Source organism: Astatotilapia calliptera, chromosome 6 (genome assembly GCF_964374335.1).
Source record: "Astatotilapia calliptera chromosome 6, fAstCal68.1, whole genome shotgun sequence".
In the NCBI taxonomy this organism is placed as follows: domain Eukaryota; kingdom Metazoa; phylum Chordata; class Actinopteri; order Cichliformes; family Cichlidae; genus Astatotilapia; species Astatotilapia calliptera.
This window is the reverse complement of record NC_137427.1, coordinates 10,405,924-10,423,813: the sequence shown is the minus strand read 5'-3', so window position 1 is coordinate 10,423,813 and position 17,890 is coordinate 10,405,924. Positions and strand designations below refer to the sequence as shown.

Sequence of the window (17,890 nt, the reverse complement as noted above, 5' to 3'; positions counted from 1 at the left end):
ACCTTCTTCTTTTATCCCTATAGGCTACAGGGCTTTCTGTTCCCTTACAGCCTCTGGCTTTTTGTCTCCTGCTCCTTGGTCTTTTTGTCTCCCGATTGTCTCGCTGTTCTCACGTGCAGCTGTGGCTTTGCTTTGAAGGAATGCAAAGGGGACTGAAGCCATTCACTGAGCCCATCTCCACTGCTTAACCAACCCAATTTTCTCATTTCCTTAGTAATTTATCTGATGGTTTCTCACTAATTTGAGCTCCAGTATAGAGAGTGTGGCATGCAAGGATTTAGTTATAGAATGTATTGCTAGCAGTGTGTATTTAATGTATAGTAAATGTGAATTTGAACTATTATCATTGCAGTTTAATCAATAAATCATGCTTAGGATTTTAGAGAATCAGTGTTAAATAAGAAAAAATAAACAAATATTTTAGGTTACGTCTTTCACAGTTGTGTATAGTAGATCTAACAGTCTCACATCAATAAGCATGTTCTCATTCTTGCAGAAGGCCTAAAATCAGATCACTTTTCATATATTGTTTGATAATTCAAAACCCCTTTTCCCCCCAAGGCATGATTTGGGCCTTGACTTGGGTTTAAAGAGGCCCTCCAGTCATTGCACACATGCTTATTTTATTGATCATGCTTTCTGAAGTCAAATAAGTTGACCACGCTGATGTCAACATCTTTGGCATCTGGGCTTCTGTCCGGACACCAGTGTTACAAAATAAGTACATGGAATTAGAAAAGGACACCATTTGTAAGGCAAGCGGGGAGATTTGGCAGATATTATTTTAGGGGCTCAGCGAGACCATTGAGCCATTGAAATATTTTTTCAATGGCTCAATGGGGCGATCGTGGCTCAAGAGTTGGGAGTTCGCCTTGTAATCGGAAGGTTGCCGGTTCGAGCCCCGGCTTGGACAGTCTCGGTCGTTGTGTCCTTGGGCAAGACACTTCACCCGTTGCCTACTGGTGGTGGTCAGAGGGCCCGGTGGCGCCAGTGTCCGGCAGCCTCGCCTCTGTCAGTGCGCCCCAGGGTGGCTGTGGCTACAATGTAGCTGCCATCACCAGTGTGTGAATGTGTGCGTGAATGGGTGGATGACTGGATATGTAAAGCGCTTTGGGGTCCTTAGGGACTAGAAAAGCGCTATATAAATACAGGCCATTTACCATTTTACCATTTATTTTGAATGACGACTTCGATGAGAAGTGATGACAAGGCCTGAGGGAGGATTTGTCTTTAAAAAAGGGGAAAACATTTGCCAGTGGGAGGAGGCGTCACCTTAGATTAAGCAATAGTCTGATAAAGCATTTATGATTTTGAGTCATTAGTTGCTGATTAGATAATGAGGCCACAGAGAAAAAAAATATACTGGCATTAGGCAGACTTCACCGTTTAAGATTGGCTTTTTTGCTTTGCATCAAGAATTATTCTGTTGCGTTTGTGTTGCTAAAACGGGTATGCCCACCCGTTTTATAGATCAAGTCAAGGAGGACATCTGGCATGTGTGCTAGCTGAGACACAGTTTGGTGTGCAGACTCCTCCTACTCGTACTTACGTAAAACATAATGGTAGGAGCCAATCATAGGTCACCCATTGTGTGGTGGCTTACTGCAGAGCGAATGAGGTTAGCTGGACTGTGGATTTGAGTCATCATTTACTGAAAGTAACCGATTACTCAGTCACTTAGAAATTAACCCTTTTATGCAGCAGATATAATATAAAATACATGTAGGAATGAATTAATCTATAACATGTGACATAAATATTTTGGCCTTTATTTTCCTTTTTCCGTTAATTCCTTTATTTATTTGTTTTCCTATTAAATATCCATATTTTATTAACCAGTTTTCATATTTAATCTTCTTCTTTACTCATTTTTCTTTGACAGTTTCAATTCTTCATACTGGACTCGGTCTCTACCTCTAGATAAGCCTGGCCGCATGCACAGCGAAGGCGTTTTTCTTCTTTCTGATCGTTTCTAAATATATCCAAGTAGTTTTCTAGCTTAAGCTATGACAAAAACCCAAGGTTTATCCTCTAAAGAACCTGTGTTCTGGAGCATCTTGTGTTATTCTTTAGTACCTCCAAGTGTTTCTGGTTGTATTTATCTCCATCAGTGTATGTATGACCTAAGCATTTCCTATTCCTTTCCTTTTATATTATTGCATTTCATTTCCAAGTCCTTGAGCAATCACATTGCATTGTAAATAGTTCTGTGTGTAGGCGTGTGCATTTAGTCAGCTTGCCCCCATTTTAAATATGGATATATTTGTTCCCACAGAGATCTGTCCAAGAACCACATCTCCTCCCTTGATACCAGTCTGCTACATCATCTCACTGGCCTCCAAGAACTGTAAGTAAACACTGCATTATGTGATTGTGTGTTTGTGTAATTCAACTTAAATCTAATTTATCTTTTTATTTAACTGCATCTCTGATACATGTTATCATTTATCAGGCTAAATAAATGTCAATGTTTCAGACATCTTCAAGGGAACAGGATCAATGTTCTCCCCGGAGGACTGTTCTGCTGCGGCCTGCTGTCAGTCCTGTGAGTAGAAAGTCCAGGAAAGATATTGACCAATGTTATGAAGAGAGAAGTATGAGGAAGATGAAAAGAGAGCAGTAAAGACAAAAGCTTGGTTTAGTCTGGATTAAAGTAGGCAGAAATCCCAGGAGTAAGGTAAACGAGAGCAAGTTCACCAAAAGAAGTGTATACAGCGCGCGCGCGCGCGCACACACACACACACACACACACACACACACACACACACACACAGTAATCACAGGACGATTAACTTCAATTACAGCTTACTGCTCCAGGCTCCCACTACCTCCCTCTCTCCATCTGTCGGTCTCCCCCTTCCTCCATCCATTACCTTACTTCTTCCACCCATTGAATGGGCGTTTAAGCACATGTTTGTGTGTATGTGTGTATGATGAGAGAGGACTGATGGTTTCCATCAGTTCCTTCCAAAACCACCACACAACGGCTCCATTATGTAGCCTTCTGGATAGAGTAGGGAGGGAGGGAGGGAAAAGGAGTAGAGAAGGAAACGAGAAGAAGGGAGAGAGATGAAGAGGAGGAAGAGCGCATTTCCATACAGACAGATGGAAATGAGACAAAGTAAAATAGCAAAAGTCAGTGTTCAGCACTTTTAGTTATTAATTTCTTTAACTAATTTAATCTAACAATGTAGGAGAAACAGGGTTTGCAAACTCATTCATTATATGACCTTTTTGTTGGATTTTTAGTCACATAAATCTTGCCAAAATGATAGTAATTGGTATACATTAGTGAAAACGTGAAGGAAAAAGTCTTTTCTGTTTTGTTTTTTTCTTGTTTTAAGATATTGACATTTGATTTGTCTCTTTGTTTCCATCAGTGATTTGAGCAACAACCAAATCACCACCATTGAAGAAAGGATATGTGACGACCTATGTAATCTAACTCAGATGTAAGTAATTGCACTTACTGTATACTGTAAGCTTTATGTCTGTGAATATTTGTCTCTCATACCTGATGGCACATTATGAAATAAGCAGGTGTCCCCCGTTCAGGGGACACATACACAGTACATGAACCAAAGCTGGATGGAAGGTTTTGATTACATTAGTAATTAAACTTCAACATATTAAACACAACACATTAAAAGAAAAGTTTTCTTCTTGTGCAGAGTCTTTGTAAATAGACTAATCAATAACAGGCTAATCTAAATGAGAGGCACATGTTACATAACCTTCTCTTTCTGCCTTCTCTTCTTTTCCTGCAGTCATTTTTGCGCCATCTTTTCAGTTCCTTCTCTTTTTTGTCTCTTCTGTGTTTTTTTTTTTCTCTTTTCTGTCATTGCCAGTATTGTTATTTTTATTCTTCTTCATCATTTCCCTTTCTCACGTGTCTTTAAAAAATACCCTTATTCTGTAGAAACTGAAGCATAAAAACACAGATTGAATACCATTAAGCATGCATTTCATGATCGTTTTATTATGCTCATTGTAGTGGCTTAAAGGAGCACAGTTACACAGTAACAGTTACACAGTAACAGTTACACAGTAACAGTTACACAGTAACAGTTACGCTTTGTCTCCCTCACAAAGACAGAGTGTCTCTTTAGGTAGAGAAAGTTTACCTGTGACCATCCAGCTCCTGCAAATATGTCATAATTACATGTGTTACTCTAAATCCCCCTTACTTATACACAGTGTATAAAATAAATGCAAACAAAATAAATATATATGAATAATTATTATAAAATCTATTATAACGATAATAACAGTTCAAGTTTATCTCTTATAATTCTACCTGTGGGGTCATTGCCCACTTGAGCGCTATTTTCTGTTAAATCTCAATGAAATCATAAAATAGTTCACAAAAAACAAACAGAATACAAAATGTATGGTTCTGCCTGCACATGCTCACATGTAGTAATATCTTTGTGACACCCGCTAGGCACAGATACACCCACACACACGTCGTTAACATCAGATGCACGTTTATTGTGAGTGTCCACAGAATGACAGCTGAACACCGTTTGACAGCGGTCTGTTTCCCCAGCTTCCTTCCCTCCGCTCCTCTCCGCCTCACTATATAAAGGGAAGGAAAACCACCATCAGTCCAAAATCGCCATCAGCTGTTCTTACCAGCACCGCCCCGTTGAGCTCACTGCACCACTCCTCCCCTGCAGCCGCGCCCCGGACCACACCTCCGCCACACACCCCCACCGCCCGACTGAGGCCGGGAAGCCCACCGGCCGAACCTACTCCCCCCCCCCCGCGAGCGAGAGAGGAAATCGGCCACCGCCATCTGTGCCCCCGGCCTATGGACCACCTTGAACTTAAAAGGCTGCAAAGTCAGATACCACCGAGTGATCCGGGCGTTGGCATCCTTCATGCGGTGAAGCCACTGTAGCGGGGCGTGGTCCGAGCAGAGGGTGAATGAGCGCCCCAGGAGGTAATAGCGAAGGGAGTCGACCGCCCACCGGATAGCCAAGCACTCCTTCTCCACGGTGCTGTACCGTCTTTCGCGCTCCGCCAGCTTCCGGCTGATGTAAAGAACGGGACGGTCGGCCCCCCTCACCTGCTGGGACAAAACGGCCCCCAGCCCTCTGTTCGAGGCGTCAGTCTGCAGAACAAAAGGGAGGGAAAAGTCAGGAGTGTGAAGCAGCGGCTCCCCACAGAGAGCCTTTTTCACCTGCACAAACGCCGCCTGGCACGGCCCTGTCCACTGGACCAGATCTGGAGCACCCTTCCGGGTAAGATCGGTTAAGGGGCTGGTCAGCTGCGCAAACCCCGGCACGAACCGGCGATAGTAACCCGCCAGCCCCAAAAACCGTCTCACCTCCTTTTTGGTCTTAGGGCGCGGGCAGGATGCGATAGCCGCCGTCTTCTCCACCTGTGGACGCACCTGCCCGCCCCCCAAGTGGTACCCCAGATACTGCACCCCCCTCCGTCCAACTGCACACTTCTTCGGATTGGCCGTGAGCCCCGCCTCCCTCAGGGACCCCAGGACCGCGGCCACCCGCTGCACATGCTCCGCCCAGGTGTCGCTGTGGATGATCACGTCATCCAAGTAGGCAGCAGCATACGCAGCATGCGGGCGCAGCACCCGGTCCATGAGACGCTGGAAGGTGGCAGGGGCCCCGAACAAGCCGAACGGAAGCGTAACGAATTGGTACAAACCGTACGGAGTGGAGAAGGCCGTTTTCTCCCTGGACTCAGCAGACCAGCACCAGCGGCGCATATCCGCTCGGACGCCCGGCCAATAAAATCGGGCCGTTATTCGCTCCAGAGTTTTTTCGTATCCCATATGCCCTGCCATGGGGTTATAATGAGCCGCCTGGAAAATCGTTTCCCGGCGGCCCTGCGGCACCAACAGCTGGGTGTGTGTCACCTCCGTGCGAGCGTCACGACTCACTCGATATAACCTATCTTTCGTTAACATGAAGTGTGGGTAGGTCCGCACGGCTTCAGGGCGCACCACGTGACCATCAATCTCAATCACTTGGTCAAAGGCTGAGCGTAGGGTGTCGTCACGAGACTGCTCCAGTGGGAAATCACCCGTGGGGGGAACTTCCGGAGCCGGCGGGGCTTCCTGTGAAGGACCCGCCATCTCACCCTCCCCAGAGTCGGACGACCCCGCGTCACCACTGAGCGCCGCGCAGACACTACATGCTACTGGCCGTCATGATCGCACCCCCGCGTACTGTCCCAACAGATGATGAAACCCCGGCCAATTCGTACCCAGAATTAGGGGATGCGACAGGCGCGGGCTAACCGCAGCCGTTACTCTATGCGTTTTGCCCTTATACTTTAATAACAGCGGCACTATGGGATACCTGTGAACATCACCATGCACACACCTCCACCCATTCTGCCTCCAGCAATGCCCCGGGGCGAACCAAGCTTTGGTGCACGAGGGTCTGCGTGCAGCCCGTGTCCACCAAAGCATGGCGTATACCCCCTCGAGTCCTTACCGGAATGCTGTATGTCCCTCCCGGACCGGGAGAGGGCGCTGGAGCACCGGCAACGTGGAACACCTGCCCCACCTCCATCAGAGGACAGTCCCTTCTCAGGTGTCCCGGCTGTCCGCACTTCCAGCACTCCTGCCCCGGCGTCTGTGCTGCTCTCCGTGGCTCCGGTGCGGCACTGCTTAGGTCCGATCCCTGGGAAGGCACAAATGCGGCAAAAGGATTAGTGGGGCTCAACGCCAGCGTCCGCTCTGCCTGCCCTGGCGCGGGCATCCGGCGCCTCGGTGCTGGCACCGGGGCTTGTCTGTTCGGCCTCCGGCCGCTGTCCCCGGGCTCCCCTGCTCTAGCGGCAAGGTGGTCCTCCGCCAACGTAACCGCCACCTCCAGACTCGCGGGACGGTGGCACCTGACCCATCTCGCCGTTTCTGCAGGCAGCCCCTCCACGAACTGCTCTAGCACCACTTTGCCCACCAGCAGCGTCTCACCCTCTGACGATCCCGGCTGCAGCCAGCGTACGGCCGCGTCATGCAGCTTCCGGGCCCAAGCAAACGGCCGATCTGCCACGGCCAGCCGACAGGCCCGGAACCGCCGGCGATGATCTTCAGCGGTGAGTCCCAACCGGTCCACCACCGCCCGGCTGACGTCCTGGAAGCTGCCCCTCGAAGCCGGCGGCAGACTCAGGGCCGCCGTCCGAGCCTCCCCCGGCAGCAGAGGAAGCAAAAGCGGAGCCCACTCCACCTGCGGCCACTGGCAGGCCTCCGCTGTGGCATGAAAAGTCTCCAGAAAAACCTGGGGGTCGTCCCCGTCCGGGGCAGCGGCGCCAACCAGCCGCTCCAGAACCAGAGTCTGCCGGTCCGTCTGCTCTTGCAGCGCAGCCAGGTGAGCCCGCTGGGCCGCCGCATGGTCGTGGTTCATTTTCGCCATCTCCGCCAGCATCTGCGCCAAAAACTGCAAAGCCTGGGCGGGCGGCGCAGCCTGCGGGTCGGACATCCCCACACCGGCAGGCTCCTGGGTTTCGGCACCACTTGTGACACCCGCTAGGCACAGATACACCCACACACACGTCGTTAACATCAGATGCACGTTTATTGTGAGTGTCCACAGAATGACAGCTGAACACCGTTTGACAGCGGTCGGTTTCCCCAGCTTCCTTCCCTCCACTCCTCTCCGCCTCACTATATAAAGGGAAGGAAAACCACCATCAGTCCAAAATCGCCATCAGCTGTTCTTACCAGCACCGCCCGTTGAGCTCACTGCACCACTCCTCCCCTGCAGCCGCGCCCCGGACCACACCTCCGCCACAATCTAGTATGTGGATATAAATCCGTAAATATAATATAGAATACAAGAATTGTCTCTAATAGAGCAACACTAAAGAACAGCTGAGCTCAAGCTGTCCCGTTATTACTGGGCCGACATCTGATATCAGCATTGGCTCTGTAAATTTATAGGTGTAACTATGTTAAATATGTCTTTGAAACTAGCATTAAGTCATATAAGAGATTTAAAATATGATGTTTACTGAAAAGGAAAGCAGTGGCTAAGTGTTGTTAAATAATCAAACTGAAATGTCACTTTTATTGGTTACTTGCTGTGATTAAAAAAAGATAAAGAGATGGCTGATGATTCCTAAATTACAGAGTCCATAAGACATTCACATCAGGCAATAATTAGCAGTAATTATGATTTGAGCTGCTGAATACACACACACCACTCATACACATTATGAGCTAGCCTTTTTAAGGAGATGGCATATCATCTGTAGGTTTGTTGTTTCTCAACAATGAGGTTGAGAAAGGCTTTCAACAGACACAAACACACAAATATAAATGAGAGAGTTCTTAATTTATTAGAGAGAGGCTACTTGTTGGTTATGCACATATTAATGCAGCTTTAATGGTTTATAAATGTGTCATCCCCGCATGATGACAGTTTAGCAGTGGCAACCACGGTGCTCAACCTTGTGACTGTTGAGATGTTTAACAGTTAATGATTCGGTCTCCTTGTCTGTCTCCGTCTCTTCTCCAGTGATCTAAGCAGTAACCCCTTTGAGTGTGACTGTAAGCTGTTCCGATTTGTCAGCTGTCTCCAGCAAAAAGGGGTGCAAGTTCGACGCTCAAATGAATTGCGCTGCAGCCACCCCCTTGACCTCCAAGATCAGCCTTTACTCAATGTCAGACTGCCCACCTGTGATATGAAAACAAATACAGGTAAATATACTCATCATCTCGTGAAGTTAAAAGAAAACGTGCACATTATAGAATTCACCAGAAATCATTTCCTGCTCTTTTCAGTGCTTATACATCATACAATAAATAGTTCATGGACTTATATTTGAAAAGTAACTCGATGAACTGAAGATGCAACAAAGGTGAAATACTTAGACCGTTTGGTTTTCTACCTCAGACAAAACAAACATTATTGTGTAGTATTTTGTAGAGGTGGGAATCACCATACATCCCACGATACGATATTATCACAATACTTAACACACGATACGATATTATTGCAATTTTTTTTTTTAATATTTTGCAATATTCAGATTCTGTACATTAAGGTAAACTTTATCAATATTCATTTTATCTAATATCAAAGTCTCGCACTCAGTCTTTCTCTCATTTCAGTCAGTTATATTGTTGACAAACTGAACGGTTTGTATTACAGTCTAGTCCAACTTAACTGAATGCATCTGGTACAATTATAGCTATTCTGAACTATGCAATATGAAAACTATGCAGCCCCTTCAGCAACTGAAGAATTTGAAAGTAAATTAAAACAAAATATAATTTTACATTAAATAAAAAAGTTTTAAACTTAATTAAAATAAAACATGTCTTAAATTAAAATAAGTAAACTGTCATATTTATTGCTGCCATAAAAAAAGTTAAACACATTTGGACAGTGAAGGAATGTCAGGATTCAGAAAAAGGATCAACATGCTCTGAAGTCAGAGCACAAAAACCTTTTTGTAACAAAATATCGATTTCTGCTGTCCCTGTATCGATACATTATTATCACAGTATCGATTTCTTCCCCCACCGCTAGTATTTTGCAGACTTTATGGAGATTCATGATAAAAAATCTTTGCCTTTATTTATGATAAAGGCAGAGCATGCTCTGATATCTCTGATAAGCCTGTGAGATTTAAACCTGTGTTGTCCACTTCAGGTCTGTATGCTGCGTGCCTTGAGGATAGCAACAGTGGAGGACTGGGACGAAGTGAACTTGTTATCTTCTCCTACTCCACGTTCCGAAACTTGACACGGGAACAGTGTCACAGTGTGTGTTTCAATGAATCGCATCGGTATGGGGGCTTAGGAGAGAAGCACGAATGCCTCTGCAGCAAAAACTCGGACCCCAACTATATCAGCACGTCTCAGTGTTCTGCTGCCTGTACGAACCCCGATGTGATGAAGGTTTGTGTAAAGATTATTGCTCTGTCAGACTCGGTTTATAACCTCTGGTGCTCCGTTATGTACGTTTTTATATTTTCTCTGTAAGTCAGCCGTCACTCGATTAAAAAGAAAGTTTTGGAGATCCAGTTTCCTTTTCTTTGCTCTTTCCTCATTTGATTATACAACATTCAGGATTTCCTGTAAAATTTCAATAGCCAAACAACAACTTCCCTCTGTGGTTTGAATGACTCTATATCCTGAAGAGTGCTGTGCAGAGGAAATCTGGAATAGAAGTTAGTTAAAGCTCCAAATAAAAATGTAATAATGGTTTATTTAAATTGGAACAGTTTCTATATAATCAGATTTTATTCAGAACTATGAAATAATAGGAAAACCACAGTTATCTTAACAATTAATGGGAAAAATTGTTTATTATTTTATTTAAATGTGTATGTATTAACACCAAAACCAGCTCTTCTTTATATGGGTTCCTTTAATTCACAGAAATGTGGGTGGGCTCTGGCTCGCGAAGTCTTTGTGGTGGAGTTCTCGGTCTCGCTGACTCCTCTCCAGCCGCAAAGCGTTCACAACCACGTCACTTTCACCGCCAACTCCTCTGTCACACCTGTGACGCTGTCCTGGGACTTTGGTGACCTTTCACCCCGTGCCAACACCACAGGAACCGTTAGCACCACATCAGCTCACAAATACGGACTTCCAGGATCTTATACAGTCAGTCTGACGGCCTTGGCGGGACATAAGAAGGTGAGAGAAAAAAGAACAGGATTTTAAACCTTCTGTTTATCCAGGCTGAATTTTTGTATGTATGTTCAAAGAGGTTTTTTTGAGAAAGAAACTTTGTGTGTGTATGTGTGTGTTTGGATTTTAAAATGTTACTTGTGTGTGTTCAGGTGTCTGCACGAGGGGAGGTGACTATAATGCTTCCTCCTAAACTAGAGCTGCATTGTCCAACTCTTGTTGTGGCCAATAGGAGTCTGGAGCTCACACTTGTCAGCTGGGGCTCAGTTGGCTTGAATGTAGACTGGAAGATTACGAAAGATGATGTCCAAATTGCCAAAGGTAAAGTATACCAACACGCAATCTCAGTTATTGAAATTTCACACATTTCGAGCTCCTCGTGATCATCAACATCCAATTAGTTTTTTCTCCCCTGCTGATTAAATCTGAACATTAGCTTAATGCTTCTCTGTGGGGGTTATTTGGAAAACTGGAAGGATAAATGTTTACAGGAGTTACCATCATCTGGTTGGAAGATTAAATTGTTTAATCTGCTGATATTTTGTAATTAGAAATTTGGCAGTAATAAAAGATCAACATTGCACGATCACAATCATTTCCAGAAAGCATTTCTTTTTGGGCACTTGGGAACAGCAAAAACCAGTTATGCACAGTTATGAATGAAGCGCTGACACTGTAGCTGAGCATTTGTATGGTACATCCAGCCAACAGGTGTAACAGTAGCACTTGTTCTGTATGTTTGTAGCCATCTGATGGGAATCAGCTGTGGCACGACCTACTAAGTTTTACAGCTAGTTGTTAACTTTGTCTTCGGATTTTGCCTTTTTGCACTGAGCATGTTAGTATTAAATGTATATATATGTATGTGTTTTTGTGGTGCCAAAGCAGCTGTATAAAATTGGTTTAACCTTTGTAGCTTTGTGTCTGCACTCTACAACCTGAGCTCAAAGTTTTCTCATTCAAGTGATTGTTCAGTCTAGTCTTAGCTATGCATTTGTTATTCACTCACCTTCCTTTTTCGCACAGACATACCAACTTTTATATAAACTATAAACTAAATACATTCGACTGGACAAAGGTCTTGAGAAAGATCTCTTTTTTTTTATATTCTGTTTTCCAAGGGTGCCAGACATTCCTGTGCTTTAAAGTTGTCAGTAACTTTGTTACCAGCAGCCCGTCACAAGAACAAATAATTTCTCTCCATTTCTTTGCTTGAAGTTTTGAAAAATACCCAAAATAACACAGTTTGGCAGACATAGGGTTGTATTTTTGCATCATTTATCAGCCAAAAACTCTTCATTTCTGTAAAGTGTGCAGTGTGGCCTTAAAATATGAGAGGGAATTTGACAAATGGAGGCCAAAAGCAAGGCCAAAAACATGTCCACTGTAGATTAACAGTGTCTGAAAGTCACGCCCTTAAGAAATTATGAATTATGACAACATACTGCCAAAGTATTTTGTCAGATGTTGATCCAAAATCTTTGCTTAACTTTTGAGGCTGAATTCTGATTGGCTGGCGTAATTTTTCTGCATGATAATGATCCCAAACACACTGCATATTCAGTAATCGTACACCTGGATAGAAAAACATAAAAAGGAACCCGTTTCAATAAATTGCTGCACCTATCTCCCATTTCCTAGCAAATTATAAAGAAAAGCGCGGTAACGGAGGACTTTTGCACAGTACTGTCCCTCTCCTCCATTTTCCACCTTTGTTATACTCGTTCTCTTCTTCTAAGACACTCCCTTACAATTTCTCACAATGTAATATTTAACTGTTATTTGCTCATTTCACTGGTTTGTTTCTTTGAGATATTATGAGAAAGAATTTTTACAAAGTGCCAAAGAGTCTATGAAACTAATGTGATTTGCTGAAGGACAAATTCGTCATGATAGGAAAGAAATGCCAGTACTCCTTTTTCTACTGTCTCAGCCAAGGAGTGTTTGTGTTTGCACATTAGAGATGTGAGTCAGGCCCCGCGTCTTTCATCTGTCTCCCCCCTCGTGCTTTACTTTGCACCCATATATCAACATCTCTTGTGTCTACAATTTTTGCCTGTTTGTCTGAGGCTTTTAGAAACTCTTCAGGTTGCTTTTTTTTTTTTTTCACTGTGAAGTCTCTAAACAAATTTTTTTACAGATTTTTATAGCTCTTTTTATATCGTAAATAACGAAGACTTTGACTGAGAGACATATTCTGCATGTTCTACAACAAATATTTGAGGCCAGTAAAAAATAAAACAAATAAACACATTCCTAATGAGAATTATTTGATCACACTGATTTGCAATCATATGCAACTTACTAACTTTACTGTTATTTTGTACTTCAGCATGTTTTAAGTTGGGTTTTTTTAAATTATGAAATAGTAGCTGCACTTTTTTTTTTTTTTCTAGAAAGAATACCTTCAGAGTATTTGTTAAACAACATTCATGTTTCTGTTCCCTTCCAGCCTCTCCTTTCTGTCCAGTAGATGCGACGCACGATCACGAGTCCTCAAGCTGTTTCCAGATCCTTCCAGGAGAGCTGAGCTGGACTGATGCTCGAAAACAGTGTTTGAACCGCGGTGGGGATCTGGCAATAGTCAGGAGTGACAAGCTGCGTAACCTGCTGGCAACCAAAGTCACGCAGTGAGTGTTTACTCTTTCTGCAAGTTTCACAAACTGAAACAGGAAAATAATTTCAGTTCATCTTTTTCCTCAAGAACTAATGTATCTGTGCATTGTTACCAAGGGAACCCTAAGAGCAGGTGTAGCAGTACAGCCTGGTCACATAAGAATTTGTTTTGTGAGCAGCAATAATTTTTTCTTCCTGTAGGGACTGTGATCAGCTGACCTGTGCAGCTACTCCAATACTCACTCCTCTTTGTGGATTTAGCTAACTGAATACACATGAAGATAAAAGTGGACTATAGACACTATAGCTATTATAAAAGGTAGAATTTACAGTATACTTAAATTTGTTTTTAGATGTTTCACAGAAACATTATTTATCAGAACATCACCACTATCTGATTTAAAGACCTTAAAATAAATGAGGATATTACATTTAAGATTTAACTTTCCAGTCTATAAAATATCTGTGTAGGTTGTCATTCATCCAGGAATGGTAATCTAAGGAGCTTGGAAAGAAAAGCAACTGGACTTCTTTAGGTTTTTTGAAGACGTTTCACCTCTCATCTTCAGCTCAGTCTATAAAATGTCACTCTCTGAGCAGTCCTTACTGTTGAAGATAATCTCCTCTTCTTCCACCTTCCTTTCCTTCTTTTTCATACACCTCTCTCCATCTATCAGTCTCAGACCTTACTAATTTTCCCACCCTGGGAAATGTGCATTTAGCTCACAGAGTTTTCTGACAGACTGCAATAAATTGTTGAGCTGTTTGAAAAGCTCCATTTTAAATTAAAGCTTCAATTTTAAAAAACAATACTAAATCTTTGCTTGCCCCTCTTCTGTAGCCAGCTTAAGTTCAGCGACTGAAACGTCATGTCATGTGTTAAAGGTGTAAACGGGTCTTATTTCTAAGCAAGTATCTAAATCGTGTCACTGGAGGGACCGCCAGCTCACACATTTCGTCTTCCCTATTTCAGTGACAAACTCAAACAAAGCTATGGTCCAGTCTGTTTGCTGAAACGACAGCCAAAAAGTATCAAAACAGACAAAAATACTGAAAACAGATGTTAAACGTTCGATCACTGACACTCACAGAATTACATGGTTTGGAAAAGGGTGCATGCAAAATGTGTTTGTCTTTTTTCTCCCCTCCTCTGTGTGTGTGTGTGTGTGTGTGTGTGTGTGTGTGTGTGTGTGTGTGTGTGTGTGTGTGTGTGTGTGTGTGTGTGTGTGTGTGTGTGAACTTATCCTTATTTGACTGAATGTGACCCCTGACTTATGTGTTTTTGTTTCATTCACATTGATAGGATACACTATTTTGCTGCATGTACGTTTGTACATGTATATGAACAAAGCTCTGGATTTGGCTTTGCTTTGGTTTTGTAAAAGTATTCTGCTCTCGCACTGGTCTGAAGGCTTTCGGTGTTTTGTGTTTAAGTGTAAGAAGGTCACAAAAACACATCTGTAAAAGCACAGCTGCATTGTAACGTTAACGCCGTAGGAATCTGGGTTTTTGTGTGTGTACATTTGTGTGCTAATTTGAGTGTAGGACTCGTATACCAAAGGGGATGAGAAGAAAAAAAACTTGCTGCAGATGGAGCTTATCCCCGCCATCCTCTTCTGCTCGTGTGTTCCTCCACCCCTCTCTTATATAAGGAACTTTTTTTCTTTCTTTTTTTAGAATCTGTCTTTGTTTTGTGCGACAAAGACGTTTTCTTGTTCTTTTTCTGCCTTTGTGTAACCGCTGGTCACTCGTTCTGATGTCATTATCAAAGGTGTTTTGAAAAATCCCGAAAAGTGGGAGAAAAAAAAGAAAAGGAAAGAAAAGGAAATTGCTTTTATCCAGGTGATTGTCTAAAAATGTCTAAAATGTTTGATTTGTTTCCCCCTGTCCTTAGATCACGGTGAGTATCACGCTGACTTTTCTTTTAGAGGGAAGGCCATTTTGTTTTCAGTTAACTGTGCGTAGGAGGAAGGAAAATCAAAGTGGAGAGCGGCGAGGTCCATTAATGGACACATTGAGCCAAAATCCAATTTATCTAACATAGTATCTCCGTATTATCCCACCAGGGTTCAATCAAAACCACTTTTCAGTCCTGCAAACATTGATTATTGAGAGCACAATTGGCAGACTTCATTCTCAATTATTAACAGTCAAACTCATTTACTTCTGAATGTTTTTACAACTTTTCTGTTTTTTCCTGCATTTCATTTTTTCTCACCTTTGTTATGTGTCTTCCTGTGTGCATTTTGAAAAGATGGTGCGAGGTTCAAGTTACGTAGCTAAATGTCAATCATTCAGTGTTAATCTGTGCATTATCTATTTGTTTCTGCACCAGGGAGCGAGGTGTGTGGCTGGGCCTGACTGATATAGACACCCCTGGCAAGCTGCACTGGGTGAACGGATCAGAGATGCAGGAGGGAGAGGAGATATTTCATCCTCGCTTGACGAGCTATCGTGGCAATGTGTGCGTCGTCCTTGAAGCACGCGGTCACACCAGTCCATACCAATGCAATGCCAAGTGGCCGTATATGTGCCAGTACACTGCCGAAGGTAAGCTCACTGACATTCTGTCTCATAATCCAAATATAAAGCAGTCCACATAACTAGATTAGAGAAATGAAATGAAAACTGAGGAACAGATTTAATGCAATTTTACCCACTGCGCCTAGAATTGTATGCAAATTAAGCTTAGCCAGACGTCTCCTATTTAAATGATTTATTACCTCAGTAGAATAAAATTACCATTTGTGTCTGGGCACCAAACTCATGTGTCACTTATAGAAAGTGAAGAGCATTTAATACCCGACTCCCTCCTACCTACCTAACCACCGAGACAGCTTGTTTTTTAGGGGTCCATGTGGGCCCACAGTGGGCTGCGCACCAATGCCCATATGTGCCCTATGGTGCATTACTGCCTCTAACTGATATGGAGGTTGGAGCATACTGTCGATCAAAAATGTTGCTTATTCACAAGGTGTTTAAGAATTGGTTACCAGAGCAATGCCACACATTTGATTTGCAAGATATTCATTGTATTGTTTTCCTGACACAACCACAAAAGAGATGTGTATCTCCTTCAAGGCCGGTTTACACGTTTACTTGGTATGCAAATGTCTAAACCACCAAAGTGTGGAGCTACCAACTCAAGAAAATGCTCCCTCAAATTTTGTCAAATAATTTACTTGGTCTTTGGTTGCCCATAGTAACCCCAGGGGCCCACCTAGCTGTTCTATGGGCAGCACGCAGTGGGCTTCCCTCTTGGAGGCCCAAAGGGAGAAAGTGCAGTGGGCCCCTAGTTCCACATAGGAGCCCCAAGCGCCAAAACTGTTGTGGGCCCTGTGTGGGCACATCCACTTGGGGCCCACATGGGATAAGTATGGGTTTGCCCTGCCCGCACAGGTCCAAGTTCACCCACAGCTACCCACTATGGGCACACATGGACATGTTTGCTTGGTATGCCAACTTTCAAGGTTTTTAGAGGGGTTTTTTTCTCCGTAAACTACCAGACCCCTGCATTATGCACAGGAGATGGAGAACATGCAAGCAAACATACAGACATACACTATGGTGAATTATTATTATTATTATTATTATTATTATTATTTATTTATTTTTTTTTTAAGTAAGCAAAGTACCTGGAAATCTAAAAAAAATTGCCTGTTGAAATCTGTTACTTCCTCTATCCTCTGTGCTTTTTTGTCACCTTGAATGCATCCTTCTTCTGCCTCTCCAGTCCGTGTTCCAGATGCCGGGATCTACATGGTTGGCATGGCTGTGTTTCCTTCCCATAATCCTTTCCACAGTGCTTCACCCTCACTCCACTCTGTTTCACAACCTCCCAGCGGTGTCATTGAGGTAAGGAGATATCTCAGCTTAATATCTTTCTTTTTTTTTTATGCGTCAGACTCATTCCAGAGTCTATTTCATTAAGCTGCTTCTGCTTTATTTCTCAGATGCTGTTGTTCCCTGCACTGAGCTTTGTTCAGGGAGGTCGTCTGTCCTCCCTGGAATTTGTCACTCAGAACCTCAGCTCACAAGTCAACGTCCGATTTCAGATATACAGACCTCACTGTCATTATCACGGCACACACCTGCTGCTCCCCAGTGAGTCACAGACACACAGAAACTCACTAATATACACTCGCCAGGTGTTAAGAAACATATAAGCCACCTGATCCCACACCTCTAGTCAGACACACTGACCAGGCTTGTCTTAAATTGTTAGGTAGGTGAATGTGAAAATAAAATTTTCATGGAGACAGAAAGTATAGTAAAACATGAAGGGAAGGAAATCAAACAAACAAGGTCATCTCAGTTCTGAGCGCTTCCTGTCTTTGATTTCAAGCCTGTGAGGTAGGGGACGAGATGGAGGAGATAAAAGGATAATGTAGTTTAGTATTAATCACACTGATGGCAAATTTAGTCTACCCCAGACGTACATGCACACACATCTTTCACTTTCCTGTTCCACAAGTGCACAGTTTTTGACTTGCTTTAACGAGATTTTCTTGTTTGATTTAGTTTCTCTCATTCAGTAATTCTTTCCTTTAATCTACATTTTTGCACTTTCATACCTATATGAGCAGCTAATGAAAAATCATTATTGTTATATAACTACCCATCTGCATATTCAATAGAATTGAAGTTGAACAACACTGC

General features: G+C 43.3%; 1 protein-coding gene across 2 annotated transcripts in view; it reads left to right on the top strand.

Annotated features, from left to right (window-relative positions):
* The window catches only part of pkd1a (polycystic kidney disease 1a), an 87,889-nt gene that overhangs the window by 16,913 nt on the left and 53,086 nt on the right, over window positions 1-17,890 (top strand). The window contains exons 2-12 of one of the 2 annotated variants that reach the window (XM_026170194.2): window positions 2,276-2,347; window positions 2,477-2,545; window positions 3,381-3,452; window positions 8,490-8,671; window positions 9,630-9,877; window positions 10,361-10,621; window positions 10,768-10,936; window positions 13,068-13,245; window positions 15,567-15,781; window positions 16,965-17,086; window positions 17,185-17,335. In XM_026170194.2, the coding sequence (XP_026025979.2) occupies window positions 2,276-2,347; window positions 2,477-2,545; window positions 3,381-3,452; window positions 8,490-8,671; window positions 9,630-9,877; window positions 10,361-10,621; window positions 10,768-10,936; window positions 13,068-13,245; window positions 15,567-15,781; window positions 16,965-17,086; window positions 17,185-17,335 (1,739 nt within the window). Of the gene's footprint in view, window positions 1-2,275; window positions 2,348-2,476; window positions 2,546-3,380; window positions 3,453-8,489; window positions 8,672-9,629; window positions 9,878-10,360; window positions 10,622-10,767; window positions 10,937-12,209; window positions 13,246-15,566; window positions 15,782-16,964; window positions 17,087-17,184; window positions 17,336-17,890 lie in introns of those variants that run through there. The other variant, XM_080302731.1, reaches the window with a different exon arrangement.